The sequence below is a fragment of the Mesoplodon bidens genome, assembly GCF_964165515.1.
Source record: "Mesoplodon bidens genome assembly, chromosome: 9".
Classification (NCBI taxonomy): domain Eukaryota; kingdom Metazoa; phylum Chordata; class Mammalia; order Artiodactyla; family Ziphiidae; genus Mesoplodon; species Mesoplodon bidens.
The window spans coordinates 282,540-305,515 of record NC_138166.1 but is presented as its reverse complement, the minus strand read 5'-3'; the positions used below and the strand labels follow the sequence as shown (position 1 = coordinate 305,515).

Sequence of the window (22,976 nt, the reverse complement as noted above, 5' to 3'; positions counted from 1 at the left end):
ATTCCTGCCTCCTTTATCAAAGATAAGGTGACCATATGTGCGTGGGTTTATCTCTGGGCTTTCTATCCTGTTCCATTGATCTATATTTCTGGTTTTGTGCCAGTACCATACTGTCTTGATTACTGTAGCTTTGTAGTATAGTCCGAAGTCAGGGAGCTTGATTCCTCCAGCTCCGTTTTTCGTTCTCAAGATTGCTTTGGCTATTCGGGGTCTTTTATTTTTCCAAATAAATTTTGAAATTTTTTGTTCTAGTTCTGTGAAAAATGCCAGTGGTAGTTTGATAGGGATTGCATCAAATCTGTAGATTGCTTTGGGTAGTAGAGTCACTTTCACAATGTTGATTCTTACAATCCAAGAACACGGTATATCTCTCCATCTGTTTGTATCATCTTAGTTTCTTTCATCAGTATCTTATAATTTTCTGCATACAGGTCTTTTGTCTCCTTAGGTAGGTTTATTCCTAGATATTTTATTCTTTTTGCTGCAATGGTAAATGGGAGTGTTTTCTTGATTTCACTTTCAGATTTTTCATCATTAGTATATAGGAATACCAGAGATTTCTGTGCATAAATTTTGTATCCTGCTACTTTACCAAATTCATTGATTAGCTCTAGTAGTTTTCTGGTAGCATCTTTAGGATTCTCTATGTATAGTATCATCTGTAAACAGTGACAGCTTTACTTCTTGTTTTCTGATTTGGATTCCTTTTATTTCCTTTTTGTCTCTGATTGCTGTGGCTAAAACTTCCAAAACTATGTTGAATAAGAGTGGTGAGAGTGGGCAACCTTGTCTTGTTCCTGATCTTAGTGGAAATGCTTTCAGTTTTTCACCATTGAGGACGATGTTGGTTGTGAGTTTGTCATATATGGCCTTTATTATGTTGAGGGAAGTTCCCTCTATGCCTACTTTCTGCAGGGTTTTTATCATAAATGGGTGTTGAATTTTGTTGAAAGCTTTCTCTGTATCTATTGAGATGATCATATGTTTTTTCTCCTTCAATTTGTTAATATGGTGTATCACATTGATTGATTTGCGTATATTGAAGAATCCTTGCATTCTTGGAATAAACCCCACTTGATCATGGTGTATGATCCTTTTAATGTGCTGTTGGAGTCTGTTTGCTAGTATTTTGTTGAGGATTTTTGCATCTGTGTTCATCAGTGATATCGGCCTGTAGTTTTCTTTTTTTTTTTTAATTAGTTTCTGCTTTATAACAAAGTGAACCAGTCATACATATACATCTGTTCCAACATCCCTTCCCTCATGCATCTCCCTCCCTCCCACCCTCCCCATCCCACCCCTCCAGGTGGTCACAAAGCACCGAGCTGATCTCCCTGTGCTCTGCGGCTGCTTCCCACTAGCTATCTACCTTACGTTTGGTAGTATATATATGTCCATGCCTCTCTTTCGCTTTGTCACAGCTTACCCTTCCCCCTCCCCATATTCTCAAGTCCATTCTCAAGTAGGTCTGTGTCTTTATTCCCATTTTAGCCCTAGGTTCTTCATGACATTTTTTTTTTAAATTCCATTTATATGTGTTAGCATACGGTATTTGTCTTTCTCTTTCTGACTTACTTCACTCTGTATGACAGACTCTAGGTCTATCCACCTCATTACAAATAGCTCAGTTTCATTTCTTTTTATGGCTGAGTAATATTCCATTGAATATATGTGCCACATCTTCTTTATCCATTCATCCGATGATGGACACTTAGGTTGTTTCCAGCTCCGGGCTATTGTAAATAGAGCTGCAATGAACATTTTGGTACATGTCTCTTTTTGAATTATGGTTTTCTCAGGGTATATGCCTAGTAGTGGGTTTGCTGGGTCATATGGTAGTTCTATTTTTAGTTTTTTAAGGAACCTCCATACTGTTCTCCATAGTGGCTGTACCAATTCACATTCCCACCAGCAGTGCAAGAGTGTTCCCTTTTCTCCACACCCTCTCCAGCATTTATTGTTTCTAGATTTCTTGATGATGGCCATTCTGACTGGTGTGAGATGATATCTCATTGTAGTTTTGATTTGCATTTCTCTAATGAGTAAAGATGTTGAGCATCCTTTCATGAGTTTGTTGGCAGTCTGTATATCTTCTGTGGAGAAATGTCTATTTAGGTCTTCTGCCCATTTGTGGATTGGGTTGTTTGTTCTTCTGCTATTGAGCTGCATGAGCTGTTTATAAATTTTGGAGATTAATCCTTTGTCAGTTGCTTCATTTGCAAATATTTTCTCCCATTCGGAGGGTTGTCTTTTGGTCTTGTTTATGTTTTCCTTTGCTGTGCAAAAGCTTTTAAGTTTCATTAGGTCCCATGTGTTTATTTTTGTTTTTATTTCCATTTCTCTAGGAGGTGGGTCAGAAAGGATCTTGCTGTGATTTATGTCATAGAGTGTTCTGCCTATGTTTTCCTCTAAGAGTTTGATAGTTTCTGGCCTTACATTTAGGTCTTTAATCCATTTTGAGCTTATTTTTGTGTATGGTGTTAGGGAATGATCTAATCTCATACTTTTTCATGTCCCTGTCCAGTTTTCCCAGCACCACTTATTGAAGAGGCTGTCCTTTCTCCACTGTACATTCCTGCCTCCTTTATCAAAGATAAGTTGACCATATGTGCGTGGGTTTATCTCTGGGTTTTCTATCCTGTTCCATGGATCTATCTTTCTGTTTTTGTGCCAGTACCACACTGTCTTGATTACTGTAGCTTTGTAGTATCGTCTGAAGTCAGGGAGCCTGATTCCTCCAGCTCCGTTTTTCATTCTCAAGATTGCTTTGGCTATTCGGGGTCTTTTATTTTTCCAAATAAATTTTGAAATTTTTTGTTCTAGTTCTGTGAAAAATGCCAGTGGTAGTTTGATAGGGATTGCATTGAATCTGTAGATTGCTTTGGGTAGTAGAGTCATTTTCACAATATTGATTCTTCCAATCCAGGAGCATGGTATATCTCTCCATCTATTTGTATCATCTTTAATTTCTTTCATCAGTGTCTTATAATTTTCTGCATAAAGGTCTTTTGTCTCCTTAGGTAGGTTTATTCCTAGATATTTTATTCTTTTTGTTGCAATGGTAAATGGGAGTGTTTTCTTGATTTCATTTTCAGATTTTTCATCATTAGTGTACAGGAATGCCAGAGATTTCTGTGCATTAATTTTGTATCCTGCTACTTTACCAAATTCATTGATTAGCTCTAGTAGTTTTCTGGTAGCATCTTTAGGCTTCTCTATGTATAGTATCATGTCATCTGCAAACAGTGGCAGCTTTACTTCTTCTTTTCCAATTTGAATTCCTTTTATTTCCTTTTCTTCTGATTGCTGTGGCTAAAACTTCCAAAACTAGGTTGAATAAGAGTGGTGAGAGTGGGCAGCCTTGTCTTGTTCCTGATCTTAGTGGAAATGGTTTCAGTTTTTCACCATTGAGGACAATGTTGGCTGTGGGTTTGTCATATATGGCCTTTATTATGTTGAAGAAAGTTCCCTCTATGCCTACTTTCTGCAGGGTTTTTATCATAAATGGGTGTTGAATTTTGTCAAAAGCTTTCTCTGCATCTATTGAGATGATCATATGGTTTTTCTCCTTCAACTTGTTAATATGGTGTATCACATTGATTGATTTGCGTATATTGAAGAATCCTTGCATTCCTGGAATAAACCCCACTTGATCATGGTGTATGATCCTTTTAATGTGCTTTTGGATTCTGTTTGCTAGTATTTTGTTGAGGATTTTTGCATCTATGTTCATCAGTGATATTGGCCTGTAGTTTTCTTTCTTTGTGACATCCTTGCCTGGTTTTGGTATCAAGGTGATGGTGGCCTCGTAGAATGAGTTTGGGAGTGTTCCTCCCTCTGCTATATGTTGGAAGGGTTTGAGGATAGGTGTTAGCTCTTCTCTAAATGTTTGATAGAATTCGCCTGTGAAGCCATCTGGTTCTGGGATTTTGTTTGTTCGAAGATTTTTAATCACAATTTCAATTTCAGTGCTTGTGATCGGTTTGTTCATATTTTCTATTTCTTCCTGATTCAGTCTTGGCAGGTTGTGCATTTCTAAGAATTTGTCGATTTCTTCCAGGTTGTCCATTTTATTGGCATAGAGTTGCTTGTAGTAATTTCTCATGATCTTTTGTATTTCTGCAGTGTCAGTTGTTACTTCTCCTTTTTCATTTCGAATTCTATTGATTTGAGTCTTCTTCCTTTTTTTCTTGATGAGTCTGGCTAATGGTTTATCAATTTTGTTTATCTTCTCAAAGAACCAGCTTTTAGTTTTATTGATCTTTGCTATCGTTTCCTTCATTTCTTTTTCATTTATGTCTGATCTTATCTTTATGATTTCTTTACTTCTGCTAACTTTGGGGTGTTTTTGTTCTTCTTTCTCTAATTGCTTTAGGTGCAAGTTTAGGTTGTTTATTCGAGATGTTTCCTGTTTCTTAAGGTAGGATTGTATTGCTGTAAACCACCGTGTTAAAACTGCTTTTGCTGCCTTCCGTAGGTTTTCGTTCGTCCTTTCTCCATTGTCATTTGTTTCTAGGTATTTTTTGATTTCCTCTTTGATTTCTTCAGTGATCACTTCGTTACTAAGTAGTGTATTGTTTAGCCTCCGTGTGTTTGTATTTTTTAAAGATCTTTTCCTGTAATTGATATCTAGTCTCATAGTGTTGTGGTCGGAAGAGATACTTGATACAATTTCAATTTTTTTAAATTTACCAAGGCTTGATTTGTGACCCAAGATATGATCTATCCTGGAGAATGTTCCATGAGCACTTGAGAAAAATGTGTATTCTGTTGTTTTTGGATGGAATGTCCTATAAATATCAGTTAAGTCCATTTTGTTTAATGTATCATTTAAAGCTTGTTTCCTTGTTTATTTTCATTTTGGATGATCTGTCCATTGGTGAAAGTGGGGTGTTAAAGTCCCCTACTATGATTGTGTTACTGTCTATTTCCCCTTTATGGCTGTTAGTATTTGCCTTATGTATTGAGGTGCTCCTATGTTGGGTGCATAAATATTTAAAATTGTTATATCTTCTTGTATTGATCCCTTGATCATTATGTAGTGTCCTTCTTTGTGTCTTCTAATAGTCTTTATTTTAAAGTCTATTTTGTCTGATATGAGAATTGCTACTGCAGCTTTCTTTTGATTTCCATTTGTGTGGAGTATCTTTTTCCATCCCCTCACTTTCAGTCTGTATGTGTTTCTAGGTCTGTAGTGGGTCTCTTGTAGACAGCATATACATGGGTCTTGTTTTTGTATCCATTCAGCCAGTCTGTGTCTTTTGGTGGGAGCATTTAATCCTTTTACATTTAAGGTAATTATCGATATGTCTGTTCCTATTCCCATTTTTTAAATTGTTTTGGGTTTGTTATTCTAGGTCTTTTCCTTCTCTTGTGTTTCTTGCCTAGAGAAGATCCTTTAACATTTGTTATAAAGCTGGTTTGGTGGTGCTGAACTCTCTCAGCTTTTGCTTGTCTGTAAAGGTTTTAATTTCTCCATCAAATCTGAGTGAGATCCTTGCTGCGTGGAATGATATTGGTTGTAGGTTTTTCTCCTTTATCACTTTAAATATGTCCTGCCAGTCCCTTCTGGCTCACAGAGTTTCTGCTGAAAGATCAGCTGTTAACCTTATGGAGATTCCCTTGTGTGTTATTTGTTGTTTTTCCCTTGCTGCTTTTAATATGTTTTCTTTGTATTTAATTTTTGACAGTTTGATTAATAAGTGTCTTGGCGTGTTTCTTCTTGGATTTATCCTGTATGGGACTCTTTGTGCTTCCTGGACTTGAGTAACTATTTTCTTTCCCATATTAGGGAAGTTTTCAGCGAAAATCTCTTCAAATATTTTCTCAGTCCCTTTCTTTTTCTCTTCTTCTTCTGGAACCCCTATAATTCGAATGTTGGCACGTTTAATGTTGTCTCAGAAGTCTCTGAGACTGTCCTCAGTTCTTTTCATTCTTTTTTCTTTATTCTGCTCTGCAGTAGTTATTTCCACTATTTTATCTTCCACGTCACTCATCCGTTCTTCTGCCTCAGTTATTCTGCTATTGAACCCTTCTAGAGTATTTTAAATTTCATTTATTGTGTTCATCATTGCTTGTTTCCTCTTTAGTTCTTCTAGGTCCTTGTTAAATGTTTCTTGCATTTTCTCTATTCTGTTTCCAAGATTTTGGATCATCTTTACTATCACTATTCTGAATTCTTTTTCAGGTAGACTGCCTATTTCCTCTTTATTTGTTAGGTCTCGTGGGTTTTTACCTTGCTCCTTCATCTACTGTGTGTTTTTCTGTCTTCTCATTTTGCTTATCTTACTGTGTTTGGGGGTCTCCTTTTTCCAGGCTGCAGGTTCGTAGTTCCCGTTGGTTTTGGTGTCTGTCCTCTGTGTCTGAAGTTGGTTCAGTGGGTTGTGTAGGCTTCGTGGTGTAGGGGACTAGTTCCTGTGTTCTGGTGAATGAGGCTGGATCTTGTCTTTCTGGTGGGCAGGTCCACGTCTGGTGGTATGTTTTGGGGTGTCTGTGGACTTATTATGATTTTAGGCAGCCTCTCTGCTAATGGGTGGGGTTGTGTTCCTGTCTTGCTAGTTGTTTGGCATAGGGTGTCCAGCACTGTAGCTTGCTGGTCGTTGAGTGAAGCTGGGTGCTGGTGTTGAGATGGAGATCTCTGGGAGATTTTCGCCATTTGATATTATGTGGATCTGGGAGATCTTTTGTGGACCAGTGTCCTGAAGTTGGCTCTCCCACCTCAGTGGCACAGCACTGGTGCCTGGCTGGAGCACCAAGAAGCTTTCATTCATACGGTTCAGAATAAAAGGGAGAAAAAGTAGAAAGAAAGAAAGAAGGAAGGAAGGAAGGAAGGGTGGAAGGGTATAAAAGAAAATAAAGTAAGATAAAATAATATAAAGTTATTAAAATAAAAAATTATTATTAAGAAAAAAAATTTTTTTTAAGTAAAAAACAAAACAAAACAAAAAGCCCCACACGGATAGAACCCTAGGACAAATGGTGAAAACAAAGCTATACGGAGAAAATCTCACACAGAAGCATACGCATACACACTCACAAAAAGAGGAAAAGGGGAAAAAATAATAAATCTTGCTCTCAAAGTCCACCTCCTCAATTTGGGATGATTCATTGTCTATTCGGATGATTCATTGTCTATTCAGGTATTCCACAGATGCAGGGTACATCAAGTTGATTGTGGAGCTTTAATCCGCTGCTCCTGAGGCTGCTGGGAGAGATTCCCCTTTCTCTTCTTTGTTCGCACAGCTCCAGGGCTCAGCTTTGGATTTGGCCCCACCTCTGCGTGTAGGTCGCTGGAGGGTGTCTGTTCTTTGCTCAGACAGGACTGGATTAAAGGAGCAGCTGATTCAGGGGCTCTGGCTCACTCAGACCAGGGGGAGGGAGGGGTACGGATGCGTGGCAAGCCTGCGGCGGCACAGGCCAGCAAGACGTTTCACCAGCCTGAGGCGCGCCGTGCGTTCTTCCGGGGATGTTGTCCCTGGATCCCGGGACCCTGGCAGTGGCGAGCTGCACAGGCTCCCCGGGAGGGGAGGTGTGGATAGTGACCTGTGCTCGCACACAGGCTTCTTGGTGGCGGCAGCAACAGCCCCAGCATCCCACGCCCGTCTCTGGGGTCTGCGCTTTTAACCACGGTTCGCGCCCATCTGTGGAGCTCCTTTAAGCAGCGCTCTTAATCCCCTCCTCACGCACCAGGAAACAAAGAGGGAAGAAAAAGTCTCTTGCCTCTTCGGCAGGTCCAGACTTCTCCCTGGACTCCCTCCCGGTTAGCCGTGGTGCACTAACCCCATGCAGGCTGTGTTCATGCTGGCAACCCCAGTCCTCTCCCTGTCACGTTATTTATAATAGCAAATCACCTGCTAGTGTTGGAGGGTCTCCTGCAGAGGCGAGGGGTGGCTGTGGCTCACCGTGGGGACAAGGACACTGAGAGGAGAAGTTCTGGGAAGTACTCCGTGGCGTGAGCCCTCTCATTTTTCTTTCTTTTTTTTTTTTTGCGGTACGCAAGCCTCTCAGTGTTGTGGCCTCTCCTGTTGCGGAGCACAGGCTCCGGACACGGAGGCTCAGCAGCCATGTCTCACTGGCCCAGCCGCTCCGCGGCATGTGGGATCTTCCCAGACCGGAGCATGAACCTGTATCCCCTGCATCGGCAGGCGGTTTCTCAACCACTGCGCCACCAGGGAAGCCCTCATTTTTCTTTTAATTGTTGGAATATAGTTGCCTTACAATGTTGTGTTAGTTTCAGGTGTAAGGCAGAGTGATTCAGTAATACTTATATATATATATATATATATACATATATATATATATATATATGTATATATGTATATATGTATATATGTATATATGTATATGTATATATACACACATATATATGTATATGTATATGTGTATGTGTGTGTATGTGTGTATATATATATATATATATATATATTATTTTTCTGATTCTTTTCCCATATAGGTTATTACAGAGTACTGAGTGTAGTTTCCTGTGCTATACAGTAGGTCCTTGTCGTTTATTTTATATATACTGGTTTATACACATTAATCCCAAACTCCTGGTTTATCCCTCCCCTACACCTATTCCCTTTGGTAACCATAAGTTTGTTTTCTAAGTCTGTGAATTTGTTTCTGTTTGGTAAATAAGTTCATTTGTATCATTTTTTTAGATTCTGCATGTAAAGATATCATATGATGTTTGTCTTTCTCTGTCTGACTTACTTCACTTAGTATGATAATGTCTGTTTCCATCCATGTTGCTGCAAATGGCAGTATTTCATTCTTTTTTATGGCTGAGTAATTTTACTTTGTATGTATGTACCACTCCTTTATCCATTCGTCTGTCTATGAATATTCAGATTGCTTCCGTGTCTAGGCTGTTGTAAATAGTGCTGGAATGGACATTGGGGTGCATGTATCTTTTCGAATTACGGTTTTGTCCAGATATACCCCCAGGAGTGGGATTGCTAGATCATATGGTGGCTCTATTTTTAGTTTTTTAAGGAACCTCCATACTGTTCTTCATAGTGGCTGCACCACTATGGTAATATACATTGCCACCAACAGTGTAGGAGGGTTCCCTTTTTTCCACACCCTCTCCAGCATTTAATTGTTTGTAGACTTTTCTGACTGGTTTGAGGTGATACCTCATTGTAGTTTTGATTTGCATTTGTCTAGTAGTTAACAATGTTAAGTATCTTTTCATGTGCTTTTTGGCCGTCTGTATGTTATCTTTGGAGAAATGTCTTTTTAGATCATCTGCCCATTTTTTTTAAAAATTAATTTTTGGCCGTGTTGGGTCTTCATTGCTGTGTGTGGGCTTTCTCTAGTTGCAGCGAGTGGGGGCTACTCTTTGTGGCAGTACGCGGGCTTTGCATTGCAGTGGCTTCTCTTGTTGCAGAGCACAAGGCTCTAGGGAGAGCAGGCTTCAGTAGTTGTGGCACACAGGCTCTGTACTTGTGGCTCGTGGGCTGTAGAGCGCAGGCTCAGTTGTGGCGCACAGGGTTAGTTGCTCTGGGGAATGTGAGATCTTCCTGGACCAGGGCTCGAACCCTCATCCCCTGCGCTGGCAGGTGGATTCCTGACTACTGCCCCACCAGGGAAGTCCCTTCTACCCATTTTTTTGATTGAATTGTTTGGTTTTTTGAGACTGAGATGCTTGAGCTGTTTGCTTATTTTGGAGATTAATCTCTTGTCGGTTGTATCGTTTGCAAATATTTTCTCCTATTTTTGGGTTTTCTTTTCATTTTCTTGATGGATTCCTTTGCTGTGCAAAAGCTTTTAAGTTTAATTATTTGTTTATTTTTGATTCATTGCTCGAGGAGGTTAGCTCCACAAAGATATTGCTGCGATTTATGTCAAAGAGTGTTCTGCCTATGTTTTTCTCTAAGAATTTTATAGTGTCTGGTCTTACATTTAGGTGTTTAATACATTTTGAGTTTATTTTGGTGTATTGTGTTAGAGAATGTCCTAATTTCACTCTTTTACATGTGGTTGTCCAGTTTTCCCAGCAGCACTTATTGAAGAGACTGTTTTTTCTCCATTGTATATTCTGGGATTCTTTATAAAAGATTAATTAACCATAGGTACGTGGGTTTATTTCTGGCCTTTTCATCCTCTTCCATTGATCTGTATTTCTGTTTTTGTGCCAGTGCCATACTGTTTTGATGACCGTAGCTTTGTACTATAATCTGAAGTCAGAGAGCCTGATTCCTCCAGGTCCATTTTTCTTTCTCAAGATTGCTTTGGCTATTTGGGGTCTTATTTGTTCCCATCCAAATTTTAAAATGTTTTGTTCTAGTTCTGTTAAAAATGTCATTGGTAATTTGATGGGGATTGCATTGAATCTGTAGATTGCCTTAGGTGGTATAGTCATTTTGATTCTTCCAATCCCGGAGCATGGTATATTTTTCCATCTGTTTGTGTCATCTCTGATTTCTTTCATAAATGTCTTATAGTTTTTAGAGTGCAGGTCTTTGCCTCCTTAGGTAGGTTTATTCCTAGGTATTTTATTCTTTTTGATGCAGTGGTAAATGGGATTGTTCCCTTAATTTCTCTTTCTGATCTTTCGTTGTTAATGTGTAGAAATGCAACAGATTTCTGTGTATTAATCTTGTGTCCTTCAACTTTACTGAATTCATTGATGAGCTCTAGTAGTTTTCTGGTAGCATCTTTAGGATTTTCTATGTATAGAATCATGTCATATGCGAACAGTGACAGTTTTACTTTTTTTCCAATTTGGATTCCTTTTATTTCTTTTTCTTCTCTGATTGTTCTGGCTAGGTCTTCCAAAACTGTGTTGGAAAAACGTGGCGGAAGTGGACATCCTTATCTTGTTCCTGATCTTAGAGGAAATGCTGTCAGCTTTTCACCGTTGACTATGATGTTAGCTGTGGGTTTGTCATATATGGCCTTTATTATGTTAAGGTAGGTTTCCTCTGTGCCCACTTTCTGGAGAGTTTTTATCATAAATGGTGGTGAATTTTGTCAGAAGCTTTTTCTGCATCTGTTGATGCATGTTGGGATAATCATATGTTTTTTGTTGTTGTTATTAATGTGGTGTATCACACTGATTGATTTGCAGATATTGAAAATTCTTTGCATCCCTGGGATAAATCCCACTTGATCATAGTGTATGATCCTTTTAATGTGTTGTTGGATTCTTTTTGCTAGTATTTTGTTGAGTATTTTTGTGTCTATGTTCATCAGTGATATTGGCCTGTAATTTTCTTTTTTTGTGGTACCTTTGGTTTTGGCATCAAGGTAATGGTGGCCTCATAGAATGAGCTTGGGAGTGTTCCTTCCTTTGCAAATTTTTGGAAGAGTTTCAGAAGAATAGGTGTTAACTCTCCTCTCTATGCTTGATAGAACACACCTGTGGTCTTGGACTTTTGTTTGTTGGAAGATTTTTAATCACAGTTTCAATTTTAGTACTCGTGATTATTCTGTTCATATTTTCTATTTCTTCCTGGTTCAGTCTTGGGAGATTGTACCTTTCTAAGAATTTTTCTTCTAGGTTGTCCATTTTATTGGCATATAGTTGCTTGTAGTAGTCTCTTATGATCCTTTGGTGTCTGTTGTAACTTCTTTTCCATTTCTAGTATTATTGATTTGGATCCTCTCCCTTTTTTTCTTGATGAGTCTGGCTAAAGTTTTATCAATTTTGTTTATCTTTTCAAAGAACCAGCTTTTAGTTTCATTGATCTTTTCTACTTCCTTCATCTATAGTTCATTTATTTGTGCTGTGATCTTTATGATTTCTTTCCTTCTAGTAACTTTGGGTTTTGTTTGTTCTTTCTCTATTTGCTTGTTTTCATATCCATTCAGCCAGTCTGTGTCTTTTACTTGGATCATTTAATCCATTTCCATTCAAGGTAATTACCAGTATGTGTGTTCTTATTGCCATTTTGTTAATTGTTTTGTATTTGTTTTTGTAGATCTTTTTTCTTACCTTCCTCTTTTGTTCTCATGTGATTTGATGACCGCCCTTAGTGTTGTGTTTGGATTCCTTTTTCTTTTTCATGTGTATATGTATCGTAGATTTTTGGTTTGCGGTTCCCGTGATGTTTTTATATGGCAGGCTATATATATACAAAACTGTATTCTTGTCTTCTCACGATTGCTGGTTTTCATGTTATATTTGTGTGTGGATGATTTCCTACTTTTACTGTATGCTTGCCTTTACCAGCGAGCTTTACCATTTCTCATTTTCTTGTTTCTAGTTGTGGCCTTTTCTTTTTCTCCTGGAGAACTTCATTTAGCATTTGTTGTAAAGCTGGTTTGGTGATGCTGAATTCTTTTAGCTTTTGCTTGTCTGTAAAGCTTTTGACTTCTCCATTGAATCTGAATGAGAGCCTTGCTGGGTATTCTTGGTTATAGGTTTTCCCTTTCATCACTTGAAATATATTGTGCCACTCCCTTCTGGCCTGCAGAGTTGCTGGTGAGAAATAAACTGATAACCTTATGGGGATTCCCTTGTATGTTATTTGTTGCTTTTCCCCTGTTGCTTTTAATATTTTTTTCTTTGTCTTTTATTTCTGTCAATTTGATTACCATGTGTCTCGGCAAGTTCCTCCTTGGGTTTGTCTTGTATGGGACTCTGTGCTTCCTGGACTTGGGTGACTTTCCTTTTCCAGGTCAGGGAAGTTTTCAGCTATTATCTCTTCAAGTACTTTCTCAGGCCCTTTCTCTCTTCTCCTTCTGGGACCCTTATAATGGGAATGTTGGTGTTTTTAACGTTGTCCCAGAGGTCTCTTAAACTGTCCTCATTTCCTTTCATTCTTTTTTCTTTGTTCTCTTGTGCAGCAGTGATTTCCCACCATTCTGTCTCCCAGTTCACTTATCTGTTCTTCTGCCTCATTTATTCAGCTATTGATTCCTTCTAGTGTATTTTTCATTTCAGTTATTGAATTGTTCCACTTTGTTCTTTATATCTTTTAGCTGTTTGTTAAACATTTCTTGTCTCTCCTCGGTCTGTGCCACCATTCTTTTTCAGAGATCTTGAAACATCTTTACTGTCATTACTCTGATTTCTTTTTCAGGTAGATTGTCTATCTCCACTTCACGTAGTTGTTCTTCTGGGGTTTTATCTGGGGTTTTATCGTCTGGCACATTTTCCTCTGCTGTCCCATTTTGTCTAACTTTTTGTGTTTGCGATCCCACAGGCTGCAGGATTGTAGTTCCTCTTGCTTCTGATTTCTGCCCCCTGGTGGGTGAAGCTGGTCTAGAGGCTTGTGCAGGTTTCCTGGTGGGAGGGATTGGTGCCTGCCCACTATCAGGTGGAGCTGGGTCTTGTCCATCTGGTGCTCAGGGACTTGTGGAGGGGTGTGTTTTGAGGCGGCTGTTGACTTAAGATGACTAGGCAGCCTGTCTGCTGATGGGCAGGGCCGTTCCCCCATCCTGTTGCTTGTTTGTGCTGAGGTGTCCCAGCACTGGAGCCTACTGGCTGTTGGGTGGGGCCAGGTCTTGGTGTCAAGATGGCTGCCTCCAGGAGAGCTCACGCCGATGAGTACTTGGTGTTACCTCTGCCACCAGTGTCCTTTTCTCCACAAAAGTGAGCCACAGCCGCCCCCACTTCCTCGGGAGACCCTCCAAGACCAGCGGGTAGGTCTGGCCCAGGCTGATATGAAGTCACTGCATTTTTCCCTGGGTCCTGGTGTGCATGAGACTTTGTGTGCACCCTTCCAGGATGGTGTCTCTGTTTCCCCAGTCCTGTGGAGCTTTTGCACTCAAGCCCCGCTGGCCTTCAAAGCCAGGTGCTCTAAGGGCTCCTCCTCCCAATGCTGGGCCCCGAGGCTGGGGAGCCTGATGTGGGGCTCAGAATTCCCCTCCTCTGGGAGAACCTCTGCAATAATAGTTATTTTCCAGTTTGTGTGTCACCCACCCAGCTGGTGTAGGATTTGATTGTATTGTGAATGTGCCCCTCCTACCATCTCCTTGCATCTTTTTCTTTGTCTTTGGATGTAGAATATCATTTTGGTAGGTTCTGTTCTTTTTCTGTTGATGGTTTTTCAGCAGTTAGTTGTGATTTTGATGTTTTCGTGAGAGGAGGTAAAGAGGTGAGCTCAAGTCCTACTCCACTATCTTGTCTCCAACCCCACCCACTTTTCCTACTTTACTCTCTGGTACTTACAGAATTATATTAGCAAATATTAGCTTTTCACGCATCATCACATTTCTTGTCTCATACAAGGTGGTAAGGGACTAGGAATCAGTTCAGGAAGCAGTGGATGAGGGGGTGGTTGAGCAGATTGGCTCAGGAATCAGAGTCCTGTGCTGTGGAGCTCATGGTGGCGGAAGCTCCAGCAGGGAGCGAGGCAGAGGCCCTGGGGACGGTGCTCGCTCTGTGAAGGCCGTTTTAGTCACTCATGTGTTCCAAAGTAGATCTAATAAGGCTCCTGCCGCTTTTAGAATTAAAATTCATTACTACAAGTTTGCTTATTAGAGACACGTTGCAGCTTACCATTGCGAGGGAATTTTACTGTATAGTGACGGGCATGCTTCTGGAGCAAAGTGAAATCCATGTGAATGAAGCTTTGACAACAGTTGTATGAAATGACTTATTTTGGTGTTCCTCATTTTGTTTATTTTAGTAAGTAACAAAGAGGGTACCTTCCCAGAGATGAAAGGATGTTTTCTTCCCATTCATTCCACTTTATAATGAGAGGCCTTGCTTTAGGTGTATATGGTCTTTTTTCTTTTCGGGGTTTTTTTTTTGGCCATGCCATGAGGTATGCGGGATCTTAGTTCCCCGACCAGGGATTGAACATGGGCCCTCAGCAGTGAAAATGCAGAGTCCTAATCACTGGACCACCCGGGAAGTCCTGTATATGTTTCTAAGAGAAACTGTTTTCTTTGACCTTAAGGAGGAGATTGGGTCATATTTCAGGTCCCTATAATCGAAGATTCCCTGTTCATTAGCGTAGTATTTTTGTGGGGCTGTGAGTCTTGTGGGATCTTAGTTCCCTGACCGGGGATCGAACCCTGGCCCTCAGCAGTGAAAGCACAGAGTCCTAACCACTGGACCGCCAGGGAATTCCTGTAGCATAGCATCTTAAAAGAGTCAGTACTTAATAAATGTTTGCTTAGTGAGTGATTGCATTTATATCATGCAGTATTTCTCTAGGCTGCTAAAGTGCGTGGTCATGTAAATCATTTATTTACATAAACAGTCATCGTACAATCTCTGGGTTCCCTGTTCCGCTTGAACATAATTGTATCTTAAAATATTCTGTCATTTTAGCTTCTGAAAATGCTTCTCAAGATGGAAACTCAGAACAAATGGCTGAAGTGCACATAGACATTAGGAAGCTCCTACAGTTCCTTGCTGGACAACAAGTAAATCCTACAAAGGCCACATGCAGTAAGTTTGCATTTTGATTCGTTTTTCACACTTCAAGTACTTTAATCATCCGTAGTCTTAGGCGTTGTGTGCAGTTTCGTAAATGCAGGAAACAGCTTGGTTGCTGGTGGACTCCAGTTTTCTGGGGTAGTCGGGTATTTGGATTTTCCTGGCCGATGGGTCTGGGCTGCTTTGCCTGGTGTCATGTGTGAGTCTGCACCTGGAGAGAAGCTGCATGTGGGCAGGGGCGTCCAGCCCAGTCTTGCTGTGTTCCTCTAACCTTACATATGTGGAGTCTTTGATACCGCTGGGCTTGGATTTAAGTTTCCATCTCAAAGCATTTCTTTCCTTCCTGTGTCTGAGCCTGACTTATTGCAGTAGTCCGGTGTCTTGTCATCTGTGCTTCCTCTTGACTCCTGACTTTTAACACTGGTTGGCTCTGCTGCCCGCCTCTGGGGAGCTCTCCCTGCCCCCACTCAGTCTCCACCGCCACCTCCGTGTGTACAGCACGTCTCCTGAAATGTCCTGCTGGTCCCCTGTGTCCGTTCCCAACCTCCCATTCTCTTGGGACTGGTCTCTCAGCAGCCTGGGCATGTGCTCTTTGTTTGCCTTTCTCCTGCTGCCTGGCTTGTTCTAGCTTTAGCCAGCTTTCCTCAGGTGTGGCCTTCCCCATGGCTCCCGCTGCAGCTCCTGCCCTTGGTGGTGTGGCCCTGGCAGCTGGGCTGCTTTCATGATGTGGCCACTCCTCTTCCTCTTGTCTGGCTTCTCTTTTTGGTCTTGGGCCCTGTGCCTTGGTGCTCACCTTAGGCTGCATGGTGCCTGCCCTTGCAGGCTGCCTCCTGCTCTCTAACAAGGCCCTGCATGCTTGGCTCTTCTCAGCACACCCAGGGCACTTGCTGATGGGAAGCTGCTTTTCTCCTGGAAGGATCGTGACTTGGGTACATGTGGCTTCTGGGAAGTCTGCCCTGCGGGTTTTTCCTTGGAGACCTTGGCCTGTTCCTTGGCAGCAGGTGAGCCGGCCTGGGCCAGGCCCCTGGTTTGGTATCGGCTGGGACAGTGGAGACCAGTCACCTTGGGAGGGCCTGGGTGCTCCAGGAGAGGCTTGGGGGAGAATCTGCTGCAGTGTTCAGGGTTGAAAGTATGTGTGCGGAATGGGTCTCTACGGTAATGGATTTCCTCTCTGTCTAGATATTGTGAAGAACAAGATTGTTCATTTTGACCTGCTCCATGAAGACGTCTCCCTGCAGTATTTCATCCCAGCGTTGTCGTAACCCCACCTACGGGATCGGGGAGCTCAGGGACCTTGGTCTGGACCTGAAGAGGCCGTAGGGCGTTGTGTTTTAAGTCATTTGTCTCTGTCCCCACAGCAGTGAAATCCTATGTATTTTTACTTTTTTTTCCCTTTTATAATATTTTAACTAGAAATTGAATTAATGAATTAATGAAACACAGTTGGATAAACATTTCTTCATATTATTTCTTTATTCTGTCTGCTTTGTTTTGCCTTTAAGACGTTGAAAATAAAAGTTAATATTTATTCAGATTTTAGACTTTCTTATTAAAGTTGTAAAAATCCTCCTGTGTTTCGAATTAGTGTAGTAATCAAAATTGGCAAAGATAATGTTTGCTGAGCCTGGCACTTTTCCCCAAGGCACTGTCTCCAGCTCAGCATATCACTGTGGGAGCAGGCCTGGGGCACTTAAGTTTCCATGTGCTTGGAGCTCAAGAAGGTGAGGACGGCCCTCCTGCCACCTCTGTCCCCCAGAACGGACCCCGCAGAGCATCTTGGGGTCGGGCTGCAGTGCGTGCGGCCTTGTCATGACGCCCATGGAGACTGGAGTTGGCCCCTGTGGTGCTGTGAGGTGGTCCAGCTGCCCCAGCTCCCAGTGTCTCCCTGAGGCCGGTGTGGTCCCAATTGTCATCTCACAGCTCTTTCTTCCACAGTGCATTGGGTCTGCCATTCTGGAAAGGGGAGAAGCAAACGAGACTTCGGTCAGGGTCAGTAGTCAGTGAGGACCCACATTTCTGTTTGGACGTCACAGCTGGTGCAGGTCCTGGCAGGCCTGCATTCTCCTCCTCCCAAAGGCATCCTGCATCATAATTGCTTTCATGATTGAGTTGCACTTGTCCTGTGTGGGTGGACATCATAAACGCTATTTCAGCATCACACTGCAGAACTGAGAAATGAGGCAGTTGCTTAGGATAAGAGGAAGAAATGGAACATCAGCGAAATTGAAGAATTATTTTATGTCTTTTTCCTATTGTTTGGTAAAAACCAATGTATTTGAATGACCCTTCCAATGCTTACTAATGTTAGTTCCAATGGGATGTAATATTTTGTTAAGCTAACACTTTAAAATCAGAATCAGGATATTATTTGAATTTTGAAGCCTCTCTCCTGTCTGTGGCTTATAGCAAATTAATTCCAGCTGCAGTGATAAAGTTTAAAACTCATTATGTACAATGAAGCAACACTTGAAAATAGTTTTATAAAACGTAGATTTCTGTTAAAATGTGGTAGTGGGGCTCCCCTGGTGGCGCAGTGGTTGAGAGTCCGCCTGCCGATGCAGGGGACGCGGGTTCGTGCCCCGGTCCAGGAAGATCCCACATGCCGCAGAGCGGCTGGGCCCGTGAGCCATGGCCGCAGGGCCTGCGCGTCCGGAGCCTGTGCTCCTCAACGGGAGAGACCACAACAGTGAGAGGCCTGCGTACCGCAAAAAAAAAAAAAAAAATGTGGTAGCGACTCACCAATCTGCAAAACTAGCTATTTCTGATTGTTTAAATGATGATTTCTAACGTATAATGAAGATAATCTAGGGCTCTTTAGTGTAAGTTAATAGTAACGGAGCACATCTCCTCATCTGCATTACACAACATGCCTTCAAGTTTTGTCTCTCAAGAGTTTAACATGCATCCTTTGGCCTCCTACTGTCCGGGATCAGATATCACGGTGGTCCTGAGGAGGATGCGTGGGCAGGACCTGTCGCGATCAGAGCAGTATGGACCCTGAGGAGCTCGAGCTACCTGCCCTGCACCACAACGCTGGTGGTAGGGATGGGATTCGAACACACGAATTCTGATTTCCCTTTCCCTCACTTCTGCTACGTGACCAGAATAGAGAATAATACGTTTCAGAGTTAACAGTAACCAACCATTTGGGGAATCTGGAAAGAACGTCTTAGTTTATTTTTTGTTTTTAAACATCTTTATTGGAGTCTAGTTGCTTTACATTGTTGTGTTAGTTTCTGCTTTATAACAAAGTGAATCAGCTATACATATACATATATCCCTATATCCCGTCCCTCTTGCGTCTCCCTCCCACCCTCCCTATCCCACCCCTCTAGGTGGTCACAAAGCATCGAGCTGATCTCCCTGTGCTATGCAGCTGTTTCCCACTAGCTATCTATTTTACGTTTGGTAGTGTATATATGTCCATGCCACTCTCTCACTTTCTCACAGCTTACCCTTTCCCCTTCCCCGTGTCCTCAAGTCCATGCTCTAGTAGGTGTGTGTCTTTATTCCAATCTTGCCCCTAGGTTCTTCATGACCTTTTTTTTTTCTTTTTTGTCTTAGATTCCATATATATGTGTTAGCATACGGTATTTGTTTTTCTCTTTCTGACTTACTTCACTCTGACAGACTGTAGGTCCATCCACCTCACTATAGATAACTCAATTTCGTTTCTTTTTATGACTGAGTAATATTCCATTGTATATATGTGCCACATCTTCTTTATCCATTCATCTGTCGATGGACACTTAGGTTGCTTCCATGTCCTGGGTATTGTAAATAAAGCTGCAATGAACATTGTGGTACATGACTTTTTTTGAATTATGGTTTTCTCAGGGTATATGCCCAGTAGTAGGATTGCTGGGTCATATGGTAGTTCTATTTTTAGATTTTTAAGGAGCCTCCGTACTGTTCTCCATAGTGGCTGTACCAATTTACATTCCCACCAGCAGTGCAAGAGGGTTCCCTTTTCTCTACACCCTCTCCAGCATTTATTGTTTCTAGATTTTTTTTTTTTTTTTTTTGTGGTATGTGGGCCTCTCACTGTTGTGGCCTCTCCCGTTGCGGAGCACAGGCTCCGGACGCACAGGCCCAGCGGCCATGGCTCACGGGCCCAGCCGCTCCGCGGCATGTGGGATCTTCCCAGACCGGGGCACGAACCCGGTTCCTCTGCATCGGCAGGCGGACTCTCAACCACTGCGCCACCAGGGAAGCCCTGTTTCTAGATTTTTTGATGATGGCCATTCTGACTGGTGTGAGGTGATACCTCATTGTAGTTTTGATTTGCATTTCTCTAATGATTAGTGATGTTGAGCATCCTTTCATGTGTTTGTTGGCAATCTGTATATCTTCTTTGGAGAAATGTCCATTTAGGTCAGCTGCCCATTTTTGGATTGTGTTGTTTGTTTTTTTGATATTGAGCTGCATGAGCTGTTTGTATATTTTGGAGATTAATCCTTTGTCAGTTGCTTCATTTGCAAATATTTTCTTCCATTTTGAGGGTTGTCTTTTTGTCTTGTTTATGGTTTCCTTTGTTGGGCAAAAGCTTTTAAGTTTCATTAGGTCCCATTTGTTTATTTTTGCTTTTATTTCCATTTCTCTAGGAGGTGGGTCAAAAAGGATCTTGCTGTGATTTATGTCATATAGTGAAGAATGTCTTAGTTTTAAATCTGCTATGATAAAGTAAGTTTACATGCAATTTTTAAAATGTCATAAAACCAGGTATAATTTACCTCAGCTCTGCATAGTGTTCATTTAGGGAGACCTGATTTGGACGGTTTTATGGACGGCTCAGGTTTTCTCTGCATAGATGTGGCCGAAGGAGCCCTTCCTTGGAGTGGCGAAGCCGGGTCTCCTACTGACTGTCAGCACGTCTGGCAGCTCAGTGTCTGCCTCGGCCGGTGCTCCCGCAGAGCTGCTGAGTGGGGGTGGCCCTTCCTCCCATGGGGGAGGTAGCAGACGTGGCGACCTGGGGAGACAACGGTGCTGCTGTACTGAACAAGTATCCCAGGGCAGAATTTCGCTAGGTCAGGAAATAGCAATTTAGTCTGTTTAGAGGAAAGAATATAATTTGAGAAATTAACTTATTTCAAGACTGACATCTCCAGATGTTGAGGTCTCTTTTTAAACTGCTCTCTGGGTTTTAGAGACATGCTTTGGCTGGCTGTGATTGTGGAAGGAGCTGCCGTGTGGAGGGCTGACCTGGGTGGTCCTGCTCAGGCCCATGTTGCTTTGGGAACATGTCTGGGCTAAGTTTGGGGGCCATCCTGTACTGGGTCCGGGATGTCTAAGAATCCAAGCACCTCGCCCTCCTCCCTGCGGGGACCACCTGCCCACCGTGATCCCCAGGGCCTGGTGGAGGTGGCCTGGAACGTGGCCTCAGCACCAGTCCTGGGCTGGAATTCTGGCTCTGCCCCAGGAGCGGGAGGTGTTTGATGGCTTCGTGTCCTTGGCGGATGCTGTCCAATGAGCAGAGCATCGTTTTGAAGAGATGCGGTTGTGTCCCTTTATGTGGACTCTAGTGGGGGTTCGAAAGGAAGCTTGGGCGTTTCTGTGTTTTTACAGCTTCTTCTCAGTGCAGGGGGTAAGAACCACCTGTTGTGAGGTGATCAGGGAGAGACGTCATCCCCTCAGACACTGCTGTGGGAGTGTGACTTGATGGCACTTTTTTTGGAGTCCAGTTTGGCATATTTACTATGTATGGAAGCCTCAAAATGGTATATGTACCATGTGATTAAATACTCAGTAAATACTCCTTACAGGAATTTACATACATAGTCAAAGGTGTGGTTTATACTCTTACACTGAAAAAAACATGAAATAGGGGATTGGTTAAACAGTCTCTATTTCATACTCGGAAAGTAATGTTACAGGGACTTAACTGGTGGTCAGGTGGTTAAGACTCTGCACGTCCAATGCTGGGGACATAGGCTTGACCCATGGTCGGGAACTAAGATCCCACATGCCACGCGGTGTGACCAAAAAAATAAAAGTAATGTTAAAGAAGAAAATATACTGATATGGCAAAATGTTTATGACTTAAAGTTACAAAAGCAGACCAGGCGTTAGTGTGTACCATCTGACCCAGTTTGAAGAATAACAATGTACATGTATATGTATGAGAAAAAGATTGGGAAGATAGGCACCAGTATTTAAACTTGGTTATTTCTGGATGTTTTATTTCAACTTTTGTAAATTAAGTATTTTCTAAAACCTTTATAATCTGCTTTGTGACAAAAACATTTTTAGGGACTGAGTAATAATATTTATTATTTGAATGCAGTGCATAATCAACTGGCAGTTACAGTTTCCTGAATATTGGACTTTAGACTTAATTTTCACGGCACGTCCTTATTCACAAGTAGAAAACTAAACTTTTCTTTGTCATGTTGAAATTACCACGGGTTTGAAATACTGAGTCTGGATCAATACGGTAAGATCGCATCACAGAATAATTTCTTATCGTGGGCCCATCACGCATGAGGCTGAGTCAGTGTATGTAAGAAAGTCTTTGTAAGACAGTTCAAGTTCCAGGCCAGGGGATTTGGGGAGACAGTCTCCTGATGACATGAAGGAAGACCCCAGGGATAGCAGGGGAATAGGAGCCACCCTGCTGAGAGCCGGGCCTCTCCGTTGTCGCTGTCCCCGGAGCGAGCCGTGTTCTGTCCATGCTCAGCACAGAGGGAGCCCTGTAGCCACAGCCCGGACCTGAGGGAGACCCCGGCCCTTCTCGGCATCCGCATCCTGGGCTTACTAGAGAACAGCCTCTGGAGCAGTGACTGACGCGCTCCCCCCGGTGGCGTGTAGAGGAAGTGCAGCTCTCGGCACTTACCTAAACTGGGGGTCTGGTCAGAACAAGAGAAACGGGACTGTTCCTGTCAGTCTGCTGCTGCCCAGCCCTGTGTTTTAAAAGGCTTCAACATTTAGGCGCTTGGAAAGCACCTAGGAGCCTTCCTTAGGGAGGGAAACCTTCCATAAGGCGAGGAACCCCAGGTCAGGCTTTCTGGGTGGAAGAGAAGCCAAGGAGCAGACAGTGACGCCCCGACTGGCCCTGGGGCTCCCTCGTGAGCTGTGCTGTCTTCTGTTCCTTCCTCCCTGCTTGAGTAAGTCCGGCAGAGGGGCAGGAGGAGGCGGGGTGCAGGGCCTCACGCACCCTGACCCCAGGGGGCCGAGCCCCTTCTGTGCAGGCTTCCGCAGCAGCCGTACCTCAGGGCTTCACCGTTTCTGCAGCAAGCACACCTCCCAAATCAAGGACGTCATGCTCAGCGTGATGTGGGGTGTTCCTAATGCCGCAGGCCGACGTCCCTTCACACCGGGCGCGTCCGAAGTGACCCGGAAACCGATGGCTCGATTTCAGCTCCGGTCACCTGCCGGGGACCGTGGCCTCATCCTGAGTCTGCACGACAAACGCAGTGTTTGACTTGCATCACGTGGTTCGATTGATTTAAATGCGAAGGTTTCTAGAGATGATTTTATTCATATTTTATGCTATTAGTTACATCAAATAATGTATTTGGTGTGGCTTTAGATGTGGGTTTGGTTTTTCTAATTCCTTAAGTTGTTAAGTGTTAATTTGATATCTTTTTTTTTTGTTTTTTAATGTAGGCATTTAAAGCTATACATTTCCCTCAGCACT

General features: G+C 42.4%; 1 protein-coding gene across 2 annotated transcripts in view; it reads left to right on the top strand.

Moving 5' to 3' along the window:
• The window catches only part of HUS1 (HUS1 checkpoint clamp component), a 34,471-nt gene extending 17,564 nt beyond the window's left edge, over nucleotides 1-16,907 (top strand). For both annotated transcript variants that reach the window (XM_081244247.1, XM_081244246.1), the window contains 2 exons: nucleotides 15,233-15,352; nucleotides 16,520-16,907. In XM_081244247.1, coding sequence (XP_081100373.1) covers nucleotides 15,233-15,352; nucleotides 16,520-16,602 — 203 coding nt within the window. In that variant the 3' untranslated portion in view covers nucleotides 16,603-16,907. The remainder of the gene's footprint in view (nucleotides 1-15,232; nucleotides 15,353-16,519) is intronic.
• The last annotated feature ends 6,069 nt before the right edge of the window (nucleotides 16,908-22,976 follow it).